Below are 15,911 nucleotides of genomic sequence, written 5' to 3' on the forward strand. Positions count from 1 at the left end.
TAGTCAAAGTACGAATTATCACAGCCAACAAAATGCACATTACAAAAATATAGAAAGTAAGTAGTGTAACCCTATGAATTATGCCGACAACGTACACATTTCGTCACCCGGTGGTACCGCACTCCATTCCACAAGTCTATTTTGTAGCTATTACAATATTGAGTCGTGAATGGACCGCCGGCAGGAAAGAAATAGTTTATATTTATAGTAGCAGAAGCGGACTCAAAATGGAGGCTGCATAACCCAGTGAATGATGACAAAAAGCAATTAGTAGCCAGCCTCCTCCTCCATCCCTATTGTAGCTACTTCAATATGGAGAACATTAAGTTCAACACGGGGAAAAAAAAAAAATCTATTTCCTGGCGTAACCATATTTGGTAACTTAAAACGTTGTCAAAATTCCACCAGTCTGTTGTAGCTCTCGAGATGCTGACGACGATTACGACAACGATCATATTATGTTTCTGTGCTTAAAATTTACAACACGAACAAGACGGTTGACTCATAATTGTAGATTTTGCCTCTCCGGGAGAATCTCAAGTGCACTCCGTTAATGCCCTTAATTTTTTTACGGCGTCCCTCCTTTCTTCCCGCCACTTTTCCCATAAATCCTGCCCTTCGTCTTCCATCATTATTGGATATCTGTACAAAATAATTAGCTCGGCGAGGAAGATTAATCACTGCGGGAGTGGACGGGATAGCTTTACAAGAGGCTAAGGGGAGCAAATTGCATCCCGGCCTTGATTTACTGTGCTGATCCACTGAAGGTGGAGGAAAAAAAAAAGTGGCTTTCTGAGTTTGTCTTGCCAACCTTGCGTTTTTCATAAATATCCGCAAAGTCGGAGCGCGATTAAAACCTGACTCGGGACCTCTAATAGATTTTAATTGCTTTTCTAATGATCCCCTCGCTCATCTTGTAATACCATTTTGATGGTTAGCATTGGATATTTATTGTCGTTTAGCGACGCGGCGCTGCGTGGGATACACGTTGGCTTTTGGAAGCTTGCTGTGATTTTGATCGGGTTTGTCAACGAGTGGAAAGAAAGCCACACGTAGGCGGGATCGTCACGTCAGACCTTCCGAATGAAATGATCCCACCATGATTCATCGCACTGTTGTTTTTTTTTTTTCTCCCCCCTCCCAGCCCCTTTTGACTTTGTTTATTAGTGGTTCATTCCGTGATTGAAAAGGGGGTTTGGGGGTTCCGGCAGGCTGTAAATCAGCATGTCAGCTGGCATTTAGTGCTTTGTTTCCCATTTCAATCAAACACCCGCGCAGCTTGTTATGAGCCCGCTGCAGCACTCTCCTCCCCGAGCTTCTCTCCAGAGCCTTGTAGCGCTGACAGATGGCGCGTGGCGGGCCGCGGACCATTTTTCAAGCCCTCCTTATCGAGCCGCGGGTCAGCTCCAAGTGGCGGGGGCGGGGCGGCGGGGGACGTTTGAATCGGTTGATTGGAGAGGCGGAATTTGAGCAGCACCATTTAGAGGAACACATGTTCTTGCTCCCTCCACACTTGATGCCCTATCAAAACAAAAAACATCCTCATATAGTTGATGGAAAAAGTGGCTACCGACCCCTGTTCAAATGTTGAAAACATTGAAAAACATTTTTTTTTCATTTCCATCTCTTTATTCACAAACAGCACATTGTTTCCAACTGACAGTGAAGAAAATGCACAAACAGAACAATAATGATTCAGTCACTGGTTTGGCCCATAACATGTCAGAGAATAGACAAAAATTGTGATCATTTTTTTTCCAAATTAAAAACCGATGTCTGCAATGTAAATGCTTTTACTGTCTTTTTGGGCTCTTGCTTTTTCTTCTCCGGTCTGGGCATGGACTAATGGCACGAATAATAAAATTTATGGAATGCAAGTAAATTATATTTGACAGTTGACTGAGAGGTCCTAAATGACGGAAGTGGTCCTTAAAAAAAAAAAGGTCTTAAATTTGTCTACAGTTACTTTGTATTCGACCCAGGGCCTGCTGGCCTACTTAGCACAATATTGTCACCTGCTCTTGCCCGCTGCGTGAAAAGCGATGCAATTTAGGAGCTTGCTCAAACACACACAGGCCGTGAACAAAGAGCCGCTTCGCACCTCGGCGCCACAGCCCCGCTACTAAAGGCGAGGTATGCGAGGCCCTCCTCGGTGTTATCATGTAATTCCCCGCGGGTGTGAGAGCACGTTTGGCACCGTGAGGTCGCGGCGAGGACCTCGCCTCGCCTCCTCCTCTGGCCTCCATTGTCTTGATCCCCCCCCCCCCCCCCCATTGGCCATTAAGTTAAATGGGGCTCCAGCAGGAAGCCGCAGAGGCTGTTTATGACCCCCTTTCGCAGCAGCAACTAGTTTACTAATGGAAGGTGCTTCGCCTAAATAAAGCTTAATGGCTCATTTAATCTCCTTTTGGAGAGGGGAGGCCAAGAAGATTCCACGTTAGTGAACAGTGTCATTTATTTCTCGTGTGTCCTCGCTTGGTTAACGGGGCGCACAAGCGGACACAACGGCGGAGAGTCGTTTTACAGTTCTTCCCGCCGGGTTGTTAAAGCGCGGGATGATGAATGTTGACATTGAACGCAAGCCTCCCCTCCTTTCCTCTTTTGTTCTCCGGCAGACTTCTGTACAGTTTAGCCTTCAACGCACGTTTCCTGCGGCATCTCTGGCACCTGATCACCTCCATGACCACCAAAATGATTACCGGGTGAGCTTTTTGCACGTTCAACTCTCAAACAGTCACATTGCTAATCTGGTTTACGATAAGCCGCCCTGCGCTGCTGATTCGTAGCAGCACGCTGAAATCTGATTGGATGAACAAACACAAAACAGGAAGCGGCACAACTAAGTGAAATTCCACCAAACTTAATGTCCTCTTGTTCGTCAGCTCCATGGTTCCGCTGCTGCAGCTGATCTCCAGAGGCTCGCCCATGTCCTACGAGGACTCCAACCGCATCATTCCGCTCTTCTACCTCTTCAGCTCCCTTTTCAGCCACTCGCTCATCTCCGTGCACGACAGCGAGTTTTTTGGACACGAAATGGAAGGTCGCTGTTCTCCCGACACACATCCCGCTCAAGAAATGCTTTTCAGCCGCTGTACTCAACGAGCTTGCGCACCCACCTTCAACAGGTCAGACGCAGTCCTCCATGATGCCTTTCAGCCTTTTGGAGCTGGTGACTCTGTCCCGCTGCCTGAGGGACGCGTGCCTGGGCATCATCAAGCTGGCCTACCCCGAGACTAAGACGGAGCACCGCGAGGAGTACATGGCGGCCTTCCGCAGCGTCGGCGTCAAGACCAACGCCGAGGTGCAGCAGCGCATCCAGGCTGAGCAGAAACGCTGGGTGCAGCTCTTTAAGGTCAGTTGTCGTGGACTTGCAGACAGGTGACAAAAGTACTCACGCCCAACTTGGCTTGCCGTTTTGAGCGTTTAATCACATGTACTGTACTTAAGTGCCGATTCAAATCCTTTACAAATGTAAAAGTGAAAAAAGGTACCTAGGTAGTAAAGTCAATGCTTTTATATTTTTTATTATATCCAATAGCTATTTTGATCATTTGGCAAAAAATAGTTCTTCAGGAAAAAAAGAAGCTAGCGAGCTAGCATTGGCCCTGGCTTTTAAATCAAATCTACACGTTCCCATAGCTTTGCTGGCGTTGAGAACAAACTAACTAAAAAAAAGGCTAAATTATAGTAAAGTGCAGATATCTGTTTTCAAATGTAGGGAGTAAAAGTCAAAAGTCGCGAGAAAAAATATAGACTCAAAGTATTGAAAAATCAGTTAAATACAGTGACAAATTCCTAACACTGCACGCAGGCAACGTCCCACTCACCGTTCTGTTTCTGAAACCCCAAATGGTTACATTTTTAGCGAATAGCTTGGAGCAGGTTCCTCAGGAAAAAAAAAAATGCACGTAATTGAAATCATGTACTGTACCGTAGCCTGGATGTATTTTGTAAGCGAAGCTAATAAGCGCAATTAAAAACAAGCATCTGCAGATTTATTAGGAAGCAGATTTGCATGAGTGGTTCGCTCCATGCATCATAACCTGCGCTTTGGTGGAAATCAAGCATAAGCGAATGAAAGGGCAAATACAAGGAGGAGCATCTGTAAAGGTCGTCCGCTGGCTATTTACCTAACGGAAATGAGACGGAAAATATGTCTTCTTACCCCCCCCCCCCCCCCCCGCCCCGTCATTCGGCGCCTCTCGCTCTAATTATGCGAAAAAGTGATTACGCGACCTTGTCGCTAGCTGCCGAATGTAGAAAGTGACCGCCCCTTGGCGGGAGGTGGGCGAATACCTGGGAAGCCAACCGGGTTGATTTTCATAAAAGATCCGCTCAAAGGCCTCTTGTCAGCTAAAACGACCCATTAAAGAAGTGGGGAGCAGCGAAAGTGCATTTTCCAAATTGAGCGGCGGGATTTACAGTCGCTTTAACGTTGCTGACCCCTAACACGCTAATGTTTGCTTGGTGTCATCAGCCGTCCCTCGCCATCTTTTATCGCCCCCATTGTCGAGCTATCTATTTAATTGAAAGAAGCTAATTGAATGAAAATGATCAACTAAGCTTGTATTAATATTGCTAATGGAACTTTCTTCTTGGCCATGTTTGGAGAACCATGTCATGCCGGAGTTTGGGAAAGGCCCATTAAGGCTCGCACTTAACCCGATGGGCTGATTAAGGAATGCTTATTCATTCTGGGAGTCAGGGGCTCGCTCGGCACGCTCCGAACCCATCGCCGTGCTCCATTTACAGCGTTTTGCACTCGCTGTTATTGCCGACGCCGTACGATTGATTGGCGTCTTATGAAAATGACGCTCTTTAGGGGAGAACTCTTCGATTTGGACCATCCGGCCCGAGCGTTATATGGAGATTGTCCCGCCGTAACTGTTATGGCGGGACATAAGAACTCACTGAAGAGGTCTTTGTGCAGTGAGGTTAAACGTGGTTGTCATTTCCACCTAAAGTTCCGGGAACCTTTAGTTCTTGATACTTGGTAGTTTTGTTGACTGTCAAGTTGTCTAATGCCACTCCCAGTTGAAATTTTCTGTATAATTAAATCTAAAACTAAGTGAATTACCCTTGTGTATTCAACCAAATCACGTAACTTTGCCGTATGAAAGTCTCCTAGCTTAATGCTAATACACAATGCAAAATGCCTTGGATGGGCTAATGAAACCAGCATCAGTGTTCCGGTTATAACCTTTAAGCAACGGATATTTGAACACAGGGGTGCAGCAAGATATTTTGGCAGACAGCATAACAATACTCAGGTGTATTTTCTTTATCCTCTCCAAAAACACGAATATTACTGCAGCTTCCTGAGCTGTTGCGCCCATCTTCTTCATGTCCTTTGTATTATACAGCAATGTGCTGGCCAAGGCGCACACACCACAAGGAGCAGCACAATACCCATTGTGTGGACTTGACTGTCTACCTTCTCTCATGTTGATGATTTCGTTTCAGATGGTATACGCACTTTCTCCTTTCATTATTGGTTTAATTAAGAACAGATCTGAAATCTATTGTGTAAGTAAAATGCTGTTAATCCCAATGGATTGTTCTGTGTGTATTAAGTTAAATTGACTGGCATTTTGAGTTCAAAGAAAGAAAAAATTAAGAAATCGTCATTGTAAAATCGGGTTTGAGAGAAAATAATCGGGATTTTCTTATTAGGCAAAATCGAACAGCCCTAAAGTGTGCTCAAGCATGGTTGAAATTGAGTTTTGTGAGTACACCTTTAAAATGACAAAATGTTCTAGTTCAGGTCTTTCAGGAAGCCCGTTGACCCTGAGTCAGTACTACATCCTCAGGCTGACGGCTGATGTCAGCAGCCTCGTCGTCAGTAATTAACAAGTCCTAAAAGGCGGGGCCGGACCGTTTTTCTTCTACACTCACCATAAATGACGCACTAATGTCTTCATTCTCAAATTGCTTTTCTCCCCTAATCGCCCTTTCACTTATGTATGCTTTCTATGTACTCTCCCAGGTCATCACAAACTTGGTGAAGATGCTGAAGGCTCGCGACATCCGACGACCCTTCTGCCCGTCGGGTCACTGGCTCTCTCAGGAGGTCAACATCCGAGCAGATAAGGTACTGTTTGTTAAATGAAAAGTCATTTCATCATGGAGTTAGAAAAATCCCAGCAGTGACCACGGTGGTAATGCTCGCGTCCATGTTCAGGTCACTCAACTCTACGTGCCGTCTGCCCGACACGTGTGGAGAACGAGAAGGATGGGCCGCATCGGACCCCTTCAGTCAACGCTGGATGGTACTATCTTTTTATTTGTATTTTTTACTTTCTAATGAAGATTAAAGTTAAGTTTAGAATGAGCTATTGTTAGAGAGCTCATTAATTGACCGCCTCCTCAAAAGTTTTCATAATTGGCTATATGCTGTACATTTAAACAATCATACCCAAACCACTTCAATATTAGCAAATCTGGAATTGGCAGGTTAGGGAAAGGATTCTTGTTAAACTTTTATTTATTTTTTTTTGTAATTGTCATTTACTTTGAAATTAGTGTTATTGCCACCTACAGGCCTGGAGTGGAACAGCAGAACAATTTATAAACAATTTTCCTCCTCTTTTCTCCCCTCTCTAGTATTTCATCCGTACAAATATGTTAATTATTGTAAAGCATCACATTGAGACTCTTGTCTAGCTAAATAGGGTCACCAATACATAGCAAGGCCTCTCTAATAGTAAGAAAAGAGGCGTGCCCAAGTGTGTGTGTGTGAATGCGTTGTGTGAAAACAAGCTGATAACAATGTGTGTATGAGCTGCCTAATGTCACTCGCAGACTGTATGGCCTCCATTCAATTAGCCTGAAAGTACCTGCTGAACTCGGCCACATCTGCTCCTGCTGTTTGCTCGCTCCTTTTCTCATTTTCTCAAATGGACGCACCCCCCCACCCCTCGTCGTCCTCCCCCGAGCTGATGAACGAGCGACGTATTGACCACCCTGACGGAGGCAGTATTTCTCCTCAAAGATGGAAACCTGATGGCGAAATGCAGATCAGGCTGACTAATTGAGCAGAATAATTGAGCTGGAGTGGAGGCTAAGTGAGGAGTTTTGCTATTGTGGCATTTTTCCCTCCTCCTATTTTGGCTTAACAGTTTAAATCTGGAGTTTAATAGAAAACAAACGTCAGCTTAATGGATGAATGCCTGGCAAGCGGATGGACAGCTCGATTGAATGCAGGGGTGGACAATCTGCGGCACGTGGGCCATATACATACACTTTACATAAAACATTTACTAAAACTTAAAAACATATATTGGTTTTTTTTTCTATAGAATTAGGAATTATTTTTCCTAATTTTTTGTTTTGCTGTGTAGACTCCTTATTTGGAGAATCTAAATCATATCCTACTAGAAATGAAGAAGAAATGTGAAAATATATATGGTACCACAATCTACCGCACAGAAGCACAGCACACATACTTCCATCATTCTTATTTTATTTTATTGCTGTGTTGGCTTGTTTTACTTCTACTTGTAAAATCTCAAAGCAAAAGGGTGATTTAAGGAGCGGGTTGGAATTTCTTTTTAAAAGCAGATTTCTGTATCTTCCCCTCTGCAGTGGGCTCTGAGCCTCCACAGCTGTCCGTGTCGGAGGAGAGACATCTGGCCATCCTCACCGAGCTCCCGTTTGTTGTTCCGTTTGAGGAGCGAGTCAAGGTAACAGCTACACTTCTCCTCAAACTTGTCAGCTAGTATAAAAGGTACCGCAAAGTACCAAAGGCAAAAAAATGGCTAAAATGGACAGGCAAGTAAGACAAATTTATCCTTAAATCTCTTAATTCAAAGATCTTAAAAATGTCCCAACGTGTCGAGCCAGCTGGCAAGTAAACTTTCAGTTGTTTGAAATGAACTGTCTTTCAAACTATTGATATCAATGAAATCTTCCATGAAATGCTAATTTTTAAGATGTGCCTGCTTGTATTAAAACCTTACGTTTTAATTCCATATTTGTCCATCTAACTTTCCAATATGGTGTGTTAGATCTTCCAGAGGTTAATCTATGCCGACAAGCGGGACGTACAGGGGGACGGGCCCTTCTCCAACGGCATTGTGGTCACCATCCGCCGTAACTACATCTACGAAGACGCCTACGACAAACTCTCGCCAGAAAACGGTATTGCCATATTCAGTTTATTTGTTTGTTATTCCCCCCCCCCCCCAGCCGCTTACGACGAGGTGAAAACTGTTGCTTTGACTGCCGCTTGGCAGGACGGTCCAACCGCAGCGTTGTAAACACTCACACTCTTTCTAAAACTCTTGTTCAGCCTTATAAAATGTTTATATGGAGGATCAAGGTAAAAATCAAGGTTAGCTCCTCTCCCCCCACTGCGCCACGTGTTGGATTTCAAGCGCGGCGCGCATAATCGTGCTTCCGATTATTCTAATGGAAGGCATAAAAAGCCGGAATCAATTATTTTAAGTCACCTCTTTTGTGTTTTGAATTGAAAAGGCCACTCGAGCGGGGGCCCACTCTGATTAAAAAGAGTAGTAGGCTGAAGACATGATCTATATCATTTATGTGTCTATAAGTTATTGCTGCCTAATTTACTGCCTTGCATTAATTATTCTGAAAGATGACCTTTTATGGAAGTTGATTAGAATATCTTGCGGGTCAAACGTTGTTCTGGCACTGTGAGGTTTTGTGCAAAATAAATGGTGGAAAAAATGGAACTGTAAAAATCTTTGTTATTTTTCACATTTTATATTGTATATCGTAAAGGAGCACGATGGACTAGTGGTAAATGCCTCTGTTTCAATGTTTGGATCCTGGCTCAAGCTTTCCTATGTGGAATCAGGCTCTTCCCGCTTCCGGCCACATTCCAAAGGCATGCGTGTTAGGTTCACCGAAGACTAAATTATCCAGAAGTGTCAGTTTGAGCGTCGTTGTATGTCTTTATGTGTATCGCGAGTGGGTGGCAACCAGTCCAGCCAGCACTCCCCCTTTCCCCCCAAAAGACAGCTGGGATAGGGTCCAGCTCACCCGTGACCTTAATGAGGACAAGTGCTGTAGAAAATGGATGGATGGAGATAGTAATGGAAATTTTTCAGATCAGCCTGCTTGCTATATGTGATCAGACAACAATATCTCTTGGTGCCGCAGCACGTGGTTCATTGCCCAAGATTATTGGGCTTGTAATCACAATGCAACTTTGTTTAGTACAAGCGAATTCAATGTTTCTAATAGTATAATATTTTCTATACACTAATATAGAATTTTTTTTTTTAATCACAACATTTCGTATTGTTGTCTTGCAATATTAAGCCCATATTGTCTACTCTATATTTGGTCACACTTAGTGAATGGCATGTTTAAAATCTGCTCAACGTGGCATTTAAAAGGGTCTTAAAATGTCTTACATTTGAATTTGAGATTTGTGCTTCTTTTTTTTTTTTTTTTTTTTTTTTTTTTTAATAAACGCCCTAAGATGCCACAAAATCTAAATTGGCAAGTAGAACAGGAAATGCTCTTTTGGGAGTATGTTGAAGTGATGCATCGCGACTGGGAGAAAAGCTTTGTATGTCAGCAAGGAGCTAGTTTTAGCCTGGGCAGTTACGGAGAGTCTTAACCACATGTACACCCAACATAATTTTTTTTTTAGAATTCAAATCAACTGGAAGCCATACATTTTAAGTGTTAAGTTGTAAGCTGAGGTACACCGTATCTCTTTTTTTAAAATTAGAACCGGACTTGAAGAAAAGGATCCGGGTGCACCTGCTGAACGCCCACGGACTGGACGAGGCGGGCATCGACGGCGGGGGCATCTTCCGCGAGTTCCTCAACGAGCTCCTCAAGTCGGGCTTCAACCCCAACCAGGGCGTCTTCAAGACCACCAACGAGGGCCTGCTGTACCCCAACCCCGCCGCTGAGACGCTGGTGGGGGAGTCCTTCGCGCGACACTACTACTTCCTCGGCAGGATCCTGGGGAAGGTGAGCTCTCAAGCAGCCCATATTGTCTCAATTTGGGTGCATGGCTTGCAAGGTTTTGGCATTCCCAAACTGTGGTGTGAAGGGAGTTTGGCGGGTGGTGTCTTCAAAAAAATTGGTGAAAAGTTATATGAAAACGTACGAGCTGTGTCCTCTATCCAGAGAACTGCAGAGGCCTGATTTAAGAGCCACGGTGAAGTTTAAATCGGTGCCAAGGCTGCCCTCGCTGTTTCTTCTCGAAACTGCAGTGTTTGGAGAACTTCTTGTAATTTATGTCTTTAAAAGAAATGTCAGAGGGAAGTTGAATCAGCTCAATGTCTGCGCCCAATTGTTTGCCTGCATTGTTTTTCTGCCCCTGACGTGGAGTCATGCATTCCGGCCTAATTGTTTTAAATCATCCTTAATGCATGTGCTAGTTGATCAGGAAAGCTTCCCTTGCGGAAGTCAAGGTCGATCATCTCCAACCGAGACGAATTACCTCATGACAAGAGGTCGCTTCTCAATTAGGGTTTCCATTAGCCGATGATTCCTATTCTCTTGTTTGTGTAGCCGTCGCCGTTTGGCTGGCCCTAAATCACTGCGCCGGCGCACACTGCACATGACTAAGCGTTCAAAGCATGTGCTAATAGCATTTTGATCTGTTTTGCAGTCGCAAACTTTCCAGCTTTCTCCTTCACGTCAAAATTTTACTGCAAGATGACTCCTGTTAGAAATGTGGTTTCTTCCTGGGACCCAAAGTTCCAATCATGTATCGCCTATTACACTGTCATGAGAAATATCACGGGAACTTATTTTTAAAAAGGTAAATAAATATATGCCAAAACCGGCGGTGGATAGGTGTTGCACTAACTCAGTAAGTTAAAGTTTGCATGTCTTAAAGTGAGTGAAAGATTGCACGGTGTGGTGTAAAATGTTTTAATATGACCATTTTGCCTACATACTGTACTGCATGAAGAAGTTTAGGAACATTTCCATTTTCACATGAGTGTGTTGAACAGGATTGAACATTTACGAATGTCTGCCCTGACTGGAGGAAAAAAAAATCATGCTTAGCACAGTGCTCACCTCAGCATAATCTTTCAGAGAAATCCGCCTTGGTCTTGGCGAGGAGGAAAATGTTCAAATTAGGCTCGATTATCGGTTTAGGTGAACATCAAATCCACTTATCAGAGCATCAATTTTGTGTATTCTCTCCAACAACACCCCCACTCCTCCCATACGCCAACGCTAATGGTTGCGGAAATAAATGTGAGTTTGACTTTCAATTAACCCTACCTCAAGTTCCTCCCTCTCTCCATAAAAATGGACGTTTGAGCGGCCCCGTCGGTATTTGTTTAGTGGCCCGGGATGAAAGGCAAAGTCTTTATATAGATTGAGATTGCATCACCGGCGCAGCTCAAAGGACACGGTAGATTAATATAGTTAATTAATGTCGGAGGCGTGCCATTGTTGCGGGGGCGGGGGGGGGTGATGCATTACAGGCGTGAGTGGCTTGTCTGGTGGGGCTACTCACCCAAATGGGATTGAGCATCTGAAGCAGCGGCCGCTCGTCATCCTTCTTCCTCACTTGTCTAGCCGAGTGACAGGCAGGAAGATTTAAGACGCAAACATGAAAACAGGTTACAGTGAAACCCCCGTTTATTGCGGGGGGATACATTCCAGACCGAGCCGCGATAGGTGAACATCAGAGGCCTAAAATGCTTTATTTTATGTATAGTTTTACCAGTCCAGCATGCCTTTAAATACATGAACCCGTATTACCAAAATGTTCAGCGAAACTATAATATAATTTCGTCTAATGAGGAAGTCTGCTAGCTTAATGCTAACAGTCTTTAGTCATTTTTGTAAACTACTTTTTTATTTATTTACTTTGCTTTAAAATTGAGTTTTTTAATTTTCTTTTGCCTTTAAATGCTGATTTGTAACTCTGTGAAGCATGTTGAGTTAGCTTTTTGTATGAAATGCGTTGTATGAATAAAGCTGCCTTGCCTAATGTATGCAAACGCCACAGACAGGCTAGCGGAAATTAGCATCGATTTTATGGTGTAGTGAACCACTGCATATTCATGGTTTGCTTTTCTTTTTTAAAATTTTGATTCGTTTGACCATATCCTCCATTATTCGCTGAAAAACTCCACTTTTTCTTTCGTGCTCAGGTCAAAGTAATTACAGTACCTCATTGTCGCCACCTTGTGGCACAGAAATGTGACACTGTATTTTCCTTGTGTTGCCTTCAATCCGACCAAAGTGACCCCCGACAGTGTCTTTTCCATCTTAAAAAATGAAATCCTATTGGCGAGAATCTGCTTCTTCAACCTCCTCTTTTAGCTCCCTAACTATGAAGGTGAGCGCACCGAGCTGTGTAGGTGGGGCCCCCCTTTGATAGATGCTGATGCCTTTTAAAGGCATTATAATTTTATTGATCGCTAATGTTGTAAATTAAGGGATTTATTTGGCAGCCAACAGAATGCACCTGCAATGTTGTTGGCATTTATTCCACCTGATGGCGCCTCGATCTGCTTTAATTGCGCTGCCACTGCACTCACTTATATTAAAACGCCCGGGGGCCATAATAATTAATTCTTAACGTCCCCAAGTCATTTTGGCACAATTTCTGGCAATAAACACTCGTAAATAAAGTAAGTGGCACTGGTGGTGGTGGGTGGGGGTTAAGTACGACTGTTTTTTTTTTTTTTTTTTTTTCTTCTTCCCGTCCATAAACTTAGCCTCTTCCCGGCACGAGTGTTATTGATGGGTTTCAAGGGGCCACGCGGCACATATGGTCCCCAACGAGCGCTGGCCACCGCCGAAATACTAAGTGGATTATTTTGCATAAAAAATAGACAATGTTTGAAGTTGCGCAATTAACCCGTGTTTAGAAAATAGCCGTGATTTACGACTCGGCGCGTGTGTGTTTAAGATGCATGCATTATGGAAATCCTCTAGATTTATAATCCATTTAGCTGATGCGGTCAGGGTTTTTAGCGCTATCATTTATAAAGGGACGCATATTTTAGCGCCTCCAATGGGCTCCTTTTTCGGACTATTCCAGTACATTAGCTTTGGAGTTTTATGAGTCACCTGCCCGCCGCTGCTTCTTAATGGCGTTTCAGGTCAAGGTGAGAATAAGCATTTATAAAAGTTTGAGACGGCCCGAGCGGAAGCCGGGCGCGCTTTAGATGGATTGTGTTTTGCTCTCAGTCACGCTGTTGCGCGAGCAGATTTACGATTTTTAACACTGAAAAAGTTGACAAGAATTGATGTGTTGATGTGTTGCACCATCTGTTTTAATACGTTGAGACTTTGAAGTTGAGCTGAGCAAAAGTTTTTTTTTTTTTTTCCTTTTTGCTCTCTTGAACCGTCAGTCATTAAGAAAGAAAGAAATCTGCATTTGTGTTTCTGAGACTGTTGTGTGATTCGGTTCCCCAGGCTCTGTACGAGAACATGCTGGTGGAGTTGCCCTTTGCCAGTTTCTTCCTGTCCAAGCTGCTGGGCACCAGCGCCGATGTAGACATCCACCACCTGGCCTCTCTGGACCCAGAGATGTACCGGAACCTTCTCTTTCTAAAGAGCTACGAGGGCGACGTGGAGGAGCTGGGTCTCAACTTCACGGTGGTCAACAATGATCTGGGAGAGGCGCAGGTGACACATTTCCTTGATCTGTTCATACACTAGCGTGTTTTTGCAGGTGGCAAAAAAAAAATATATCAAAATGTTCTTAAGGACACACGATATATTTATATTGGGGCCCGGCCACCATGGATTTTTTTTAGACCAATGTAGATTCTGATATTTGGCAGAATAAAATTTTGATTTAAAAAAATATATATATATAATGAATAAGATAACTTCTTTTTTTGGTGCATTTTCACTTACATCAGCAAAAATATGAATTACCAATAGAACATTTGACTGTTTTGCAATACTTTGTCCTTGAGTATTTGTTTAACGAGAAAATACGGCAAAATTCGTTAAAAAAAATCTTTCTCTTATGTTGTGATGTATTAATGCAGAGGCCCGCAACAGCATTTCATGTGGCCTGCAAAGGCAAATCATTTGTCAACGTCACTTTTCATAACACTAGGATAGATAGTGTATTTTTTAAATTACCATTTTCCCTTCAAAATAAATTAAAAAATAGTTGGACAAACAATTATTTACTGTATTTTCTAAGGGTGTGTGTGGGATGTCAGTTGTCATCAGTGGCATGTTGTGAGCATAATAGAGAGCACAAAAATACGTGAGTTGGGGAGTTTTTTTTTTTTTTTTTTTTTAGCAAAAAGGCAAAATGAGGTTTCACAGATTAAAAAAAAAAAATAAAAGCAAACAGGTGAATTTGTGAATGATGGACCACCCATTGTACAGGTGTCCTCTATTCCACTATTACACAATCACATTTCGATGCCGTTAAAAGTTCATTTTCCGCACGGTGTACCACTTTTTCAGCATGAGTGGCGAGAACACACATAGCCATCCTGTTGACCGTCCCCCCCCCCCCGCACCTCACCTTGCACCACCTCCTCTCAAGACGATCTCAGCGCACCTGACAGACGCAACCAGCAAGCATCTCTTAGGCACGTCTCGCCCCCGACGCTAAGAGATCGAGCCAGAGCTGTTTACTCAGGGCCTTAACGCGTCTTATTAGCTCTCGTCAAACAGCGCCTGAAAATGGCCGAGTCGCAATGCGGCCTCGGCAAACACGATAGGGGGGAAAACAATTTGCAGAAGATTAGGCACACACCCGGGAGCAGCCTGCCCTCCATTTGCCCCCCGGCGAGATAGCCAACGGCCAGATAAGAGCCCTAATTCTCGTACATTAGCACATAATGGCACTCTCCGCCGTGCTGAGGGCACAAAAATCTGAGCAACAACTTTCATTCCTGTATAATCCGACCAAATAGTCTTGCGGATCTTATCACGATCCGGTTTTTGTTAGACCATGTTAGAGAGGCCCCGATTCAACTCTGGTGTAATGTCTGACTGGTGAGCAAATAACCTGTCCAAAGTGTCTCGGTCGCAAGAGAAATAAGAAAATGTCATGCAGCAGCTTTAATCCTCCTTTCCAAATGACCACTTGAAGCTTTTTTATGTACGGTACACTTAAGGCCAGAATTATTCATACATACCTACATCAACATTTTGGGTCTAAGTGTGTCTTATAGCTGGAAATTTCATGTTAAGGAGGGGGGGGGAATTTAAATATTTTCAAAATGATTCATCCCGTTTCTCAAAGCAGACACATCAGATGTTTTGAACCTTTTGAGCCTTACACGCCCTTTGCTCTCTCTTTATTTTGTGAGAAAATTATCCTTTGTTTGTTTTGGGGTTAAAATTTACATTTGATCATTTAGAATAAGATTCATTGACAAAGTATTGTCAACCAGTCAAATGTTCTGCCTGTAACTTATCAATATATTTTTGTGAGTGTTAAGTGACGAAAAAAAACAAGTTCATTCATTCATTACATATTTTTTTATTGGCCAGTTATTAGAATTTTTATTCTGCCAAATATTGGAATAGGCATCAGCCTAAAAAAATGGCTTTTTTCCCCTCCGATTAGAGTAGGATGATCTGTACACCTCACAATTGCTCCGTGTGTTTAATTGCTGCGTTTAAACCTTCACCTATTACAATCGCCATCAAAAGTGACAAACGTGATGCGCTATTTAGCCGCAAGAGATTCTTGTAAGCGCACCGGCGGCTGTCGGCCGTTCTTGTCCTCCCGCAGGCATTATGATGTCATCATAAACCCGCCTTTATGAACCGCGATGAGCACATTTTATCAAGCGCTAACTGCTCTAAAGCTAATGAAAAGAGAGCTCGGGGCCAAATTGTATTGGAGCAGATGTTCATTGGCCGCGCTATATTTAGCCGAGCACTTAACCGCGGGCACTTGTTGGGGGGGGTTGGGGGTGGGGGAGACACACCTTTAATCAAGAGTGCTGCGGGATAACATTTTA

The 15,911-nt window shown here is 43.4% G+C and overlaps 2 protein-coding genes across 5 annotated transcripts in view; both read left to right on the forward strand.

Moving 5' to 3' along the window:
• rnf32 (ring finger protein 32) overlaps positions 1 to 15,911 on the forward strand; it is an 89,151-nt gene that overhangs the window by 62,806 nt on the left and 10,434 nt on the right. The window lies entirely within an intron of this gene.
• ube3c (ubiquitin protein ligase E3C) overlaps positions 1 to 15,911 on the forward strand; it is a 31,867-nt gene that overhangs the window by 5,522 nt on the left and 10,434 nt on the right. For all 3 annotated transcript variants that reach the window (XR_015084129.1, XR_015084130.1, XM_086020113.1), the window contains exons 12-20: positions 2,616 to 2,702; positions 2,883 to 3,040; positions 3,126 to 3,352; positions 5,987 to 6,091; positions 6,182 to 6,269; positions 7,585 to 7,682; positions 8,007 to 8,139; positions 9,707 to 9,954; positions 13,381 to 13,593. Coding sequence is in view for 1 of the 3 variants with exons in the window: in XM_086020113.1 (XP_085876239.1) it covers positions 2,616 to 2,702; positions 2,883 to 3,040; positions 3,126 to 3,352; positions 5,987 to 6,091; positions 6,182 to 6,269; positions 7,585 to 7,682; positions 8,007 to 8,139; positions 9,707 to 9,954; positions 13,381 to 13,593 (1,357 nt within the window). In the remaining 2 variants the exon portion in view is untranslated. The remainder of the gene's footprint in view (positions 1 to 2,615; positions 2,703 to 2,882; positions 3,041 to 3,125; positions 3,353 to 5,986; positions 6,092 to 6,181; positions 6,270 to 7,584; positions 7,683 to 8,006; positions 8,140 to 9,706; positions 9,955 to 13,380; positions 13,594 to 15,911) is intronic.

The sequence above is a fragment of the Filicampus tigris genome, chromosome 21 (genome assembly GCF_054856515.1).
Source record: "Filicampus tigris isolate MCC_2025a chromosome 21, RoL_Ftig_1.0, whole genome shotgun sequence".
Classification (NCBI taxonomy): domain Eukaryota; kingdom Metazoa; phylum Chordata; class Actinopteri; order Syngnathiformes; family Syngnathidae; genus Filicampus; species Filicampus tigris.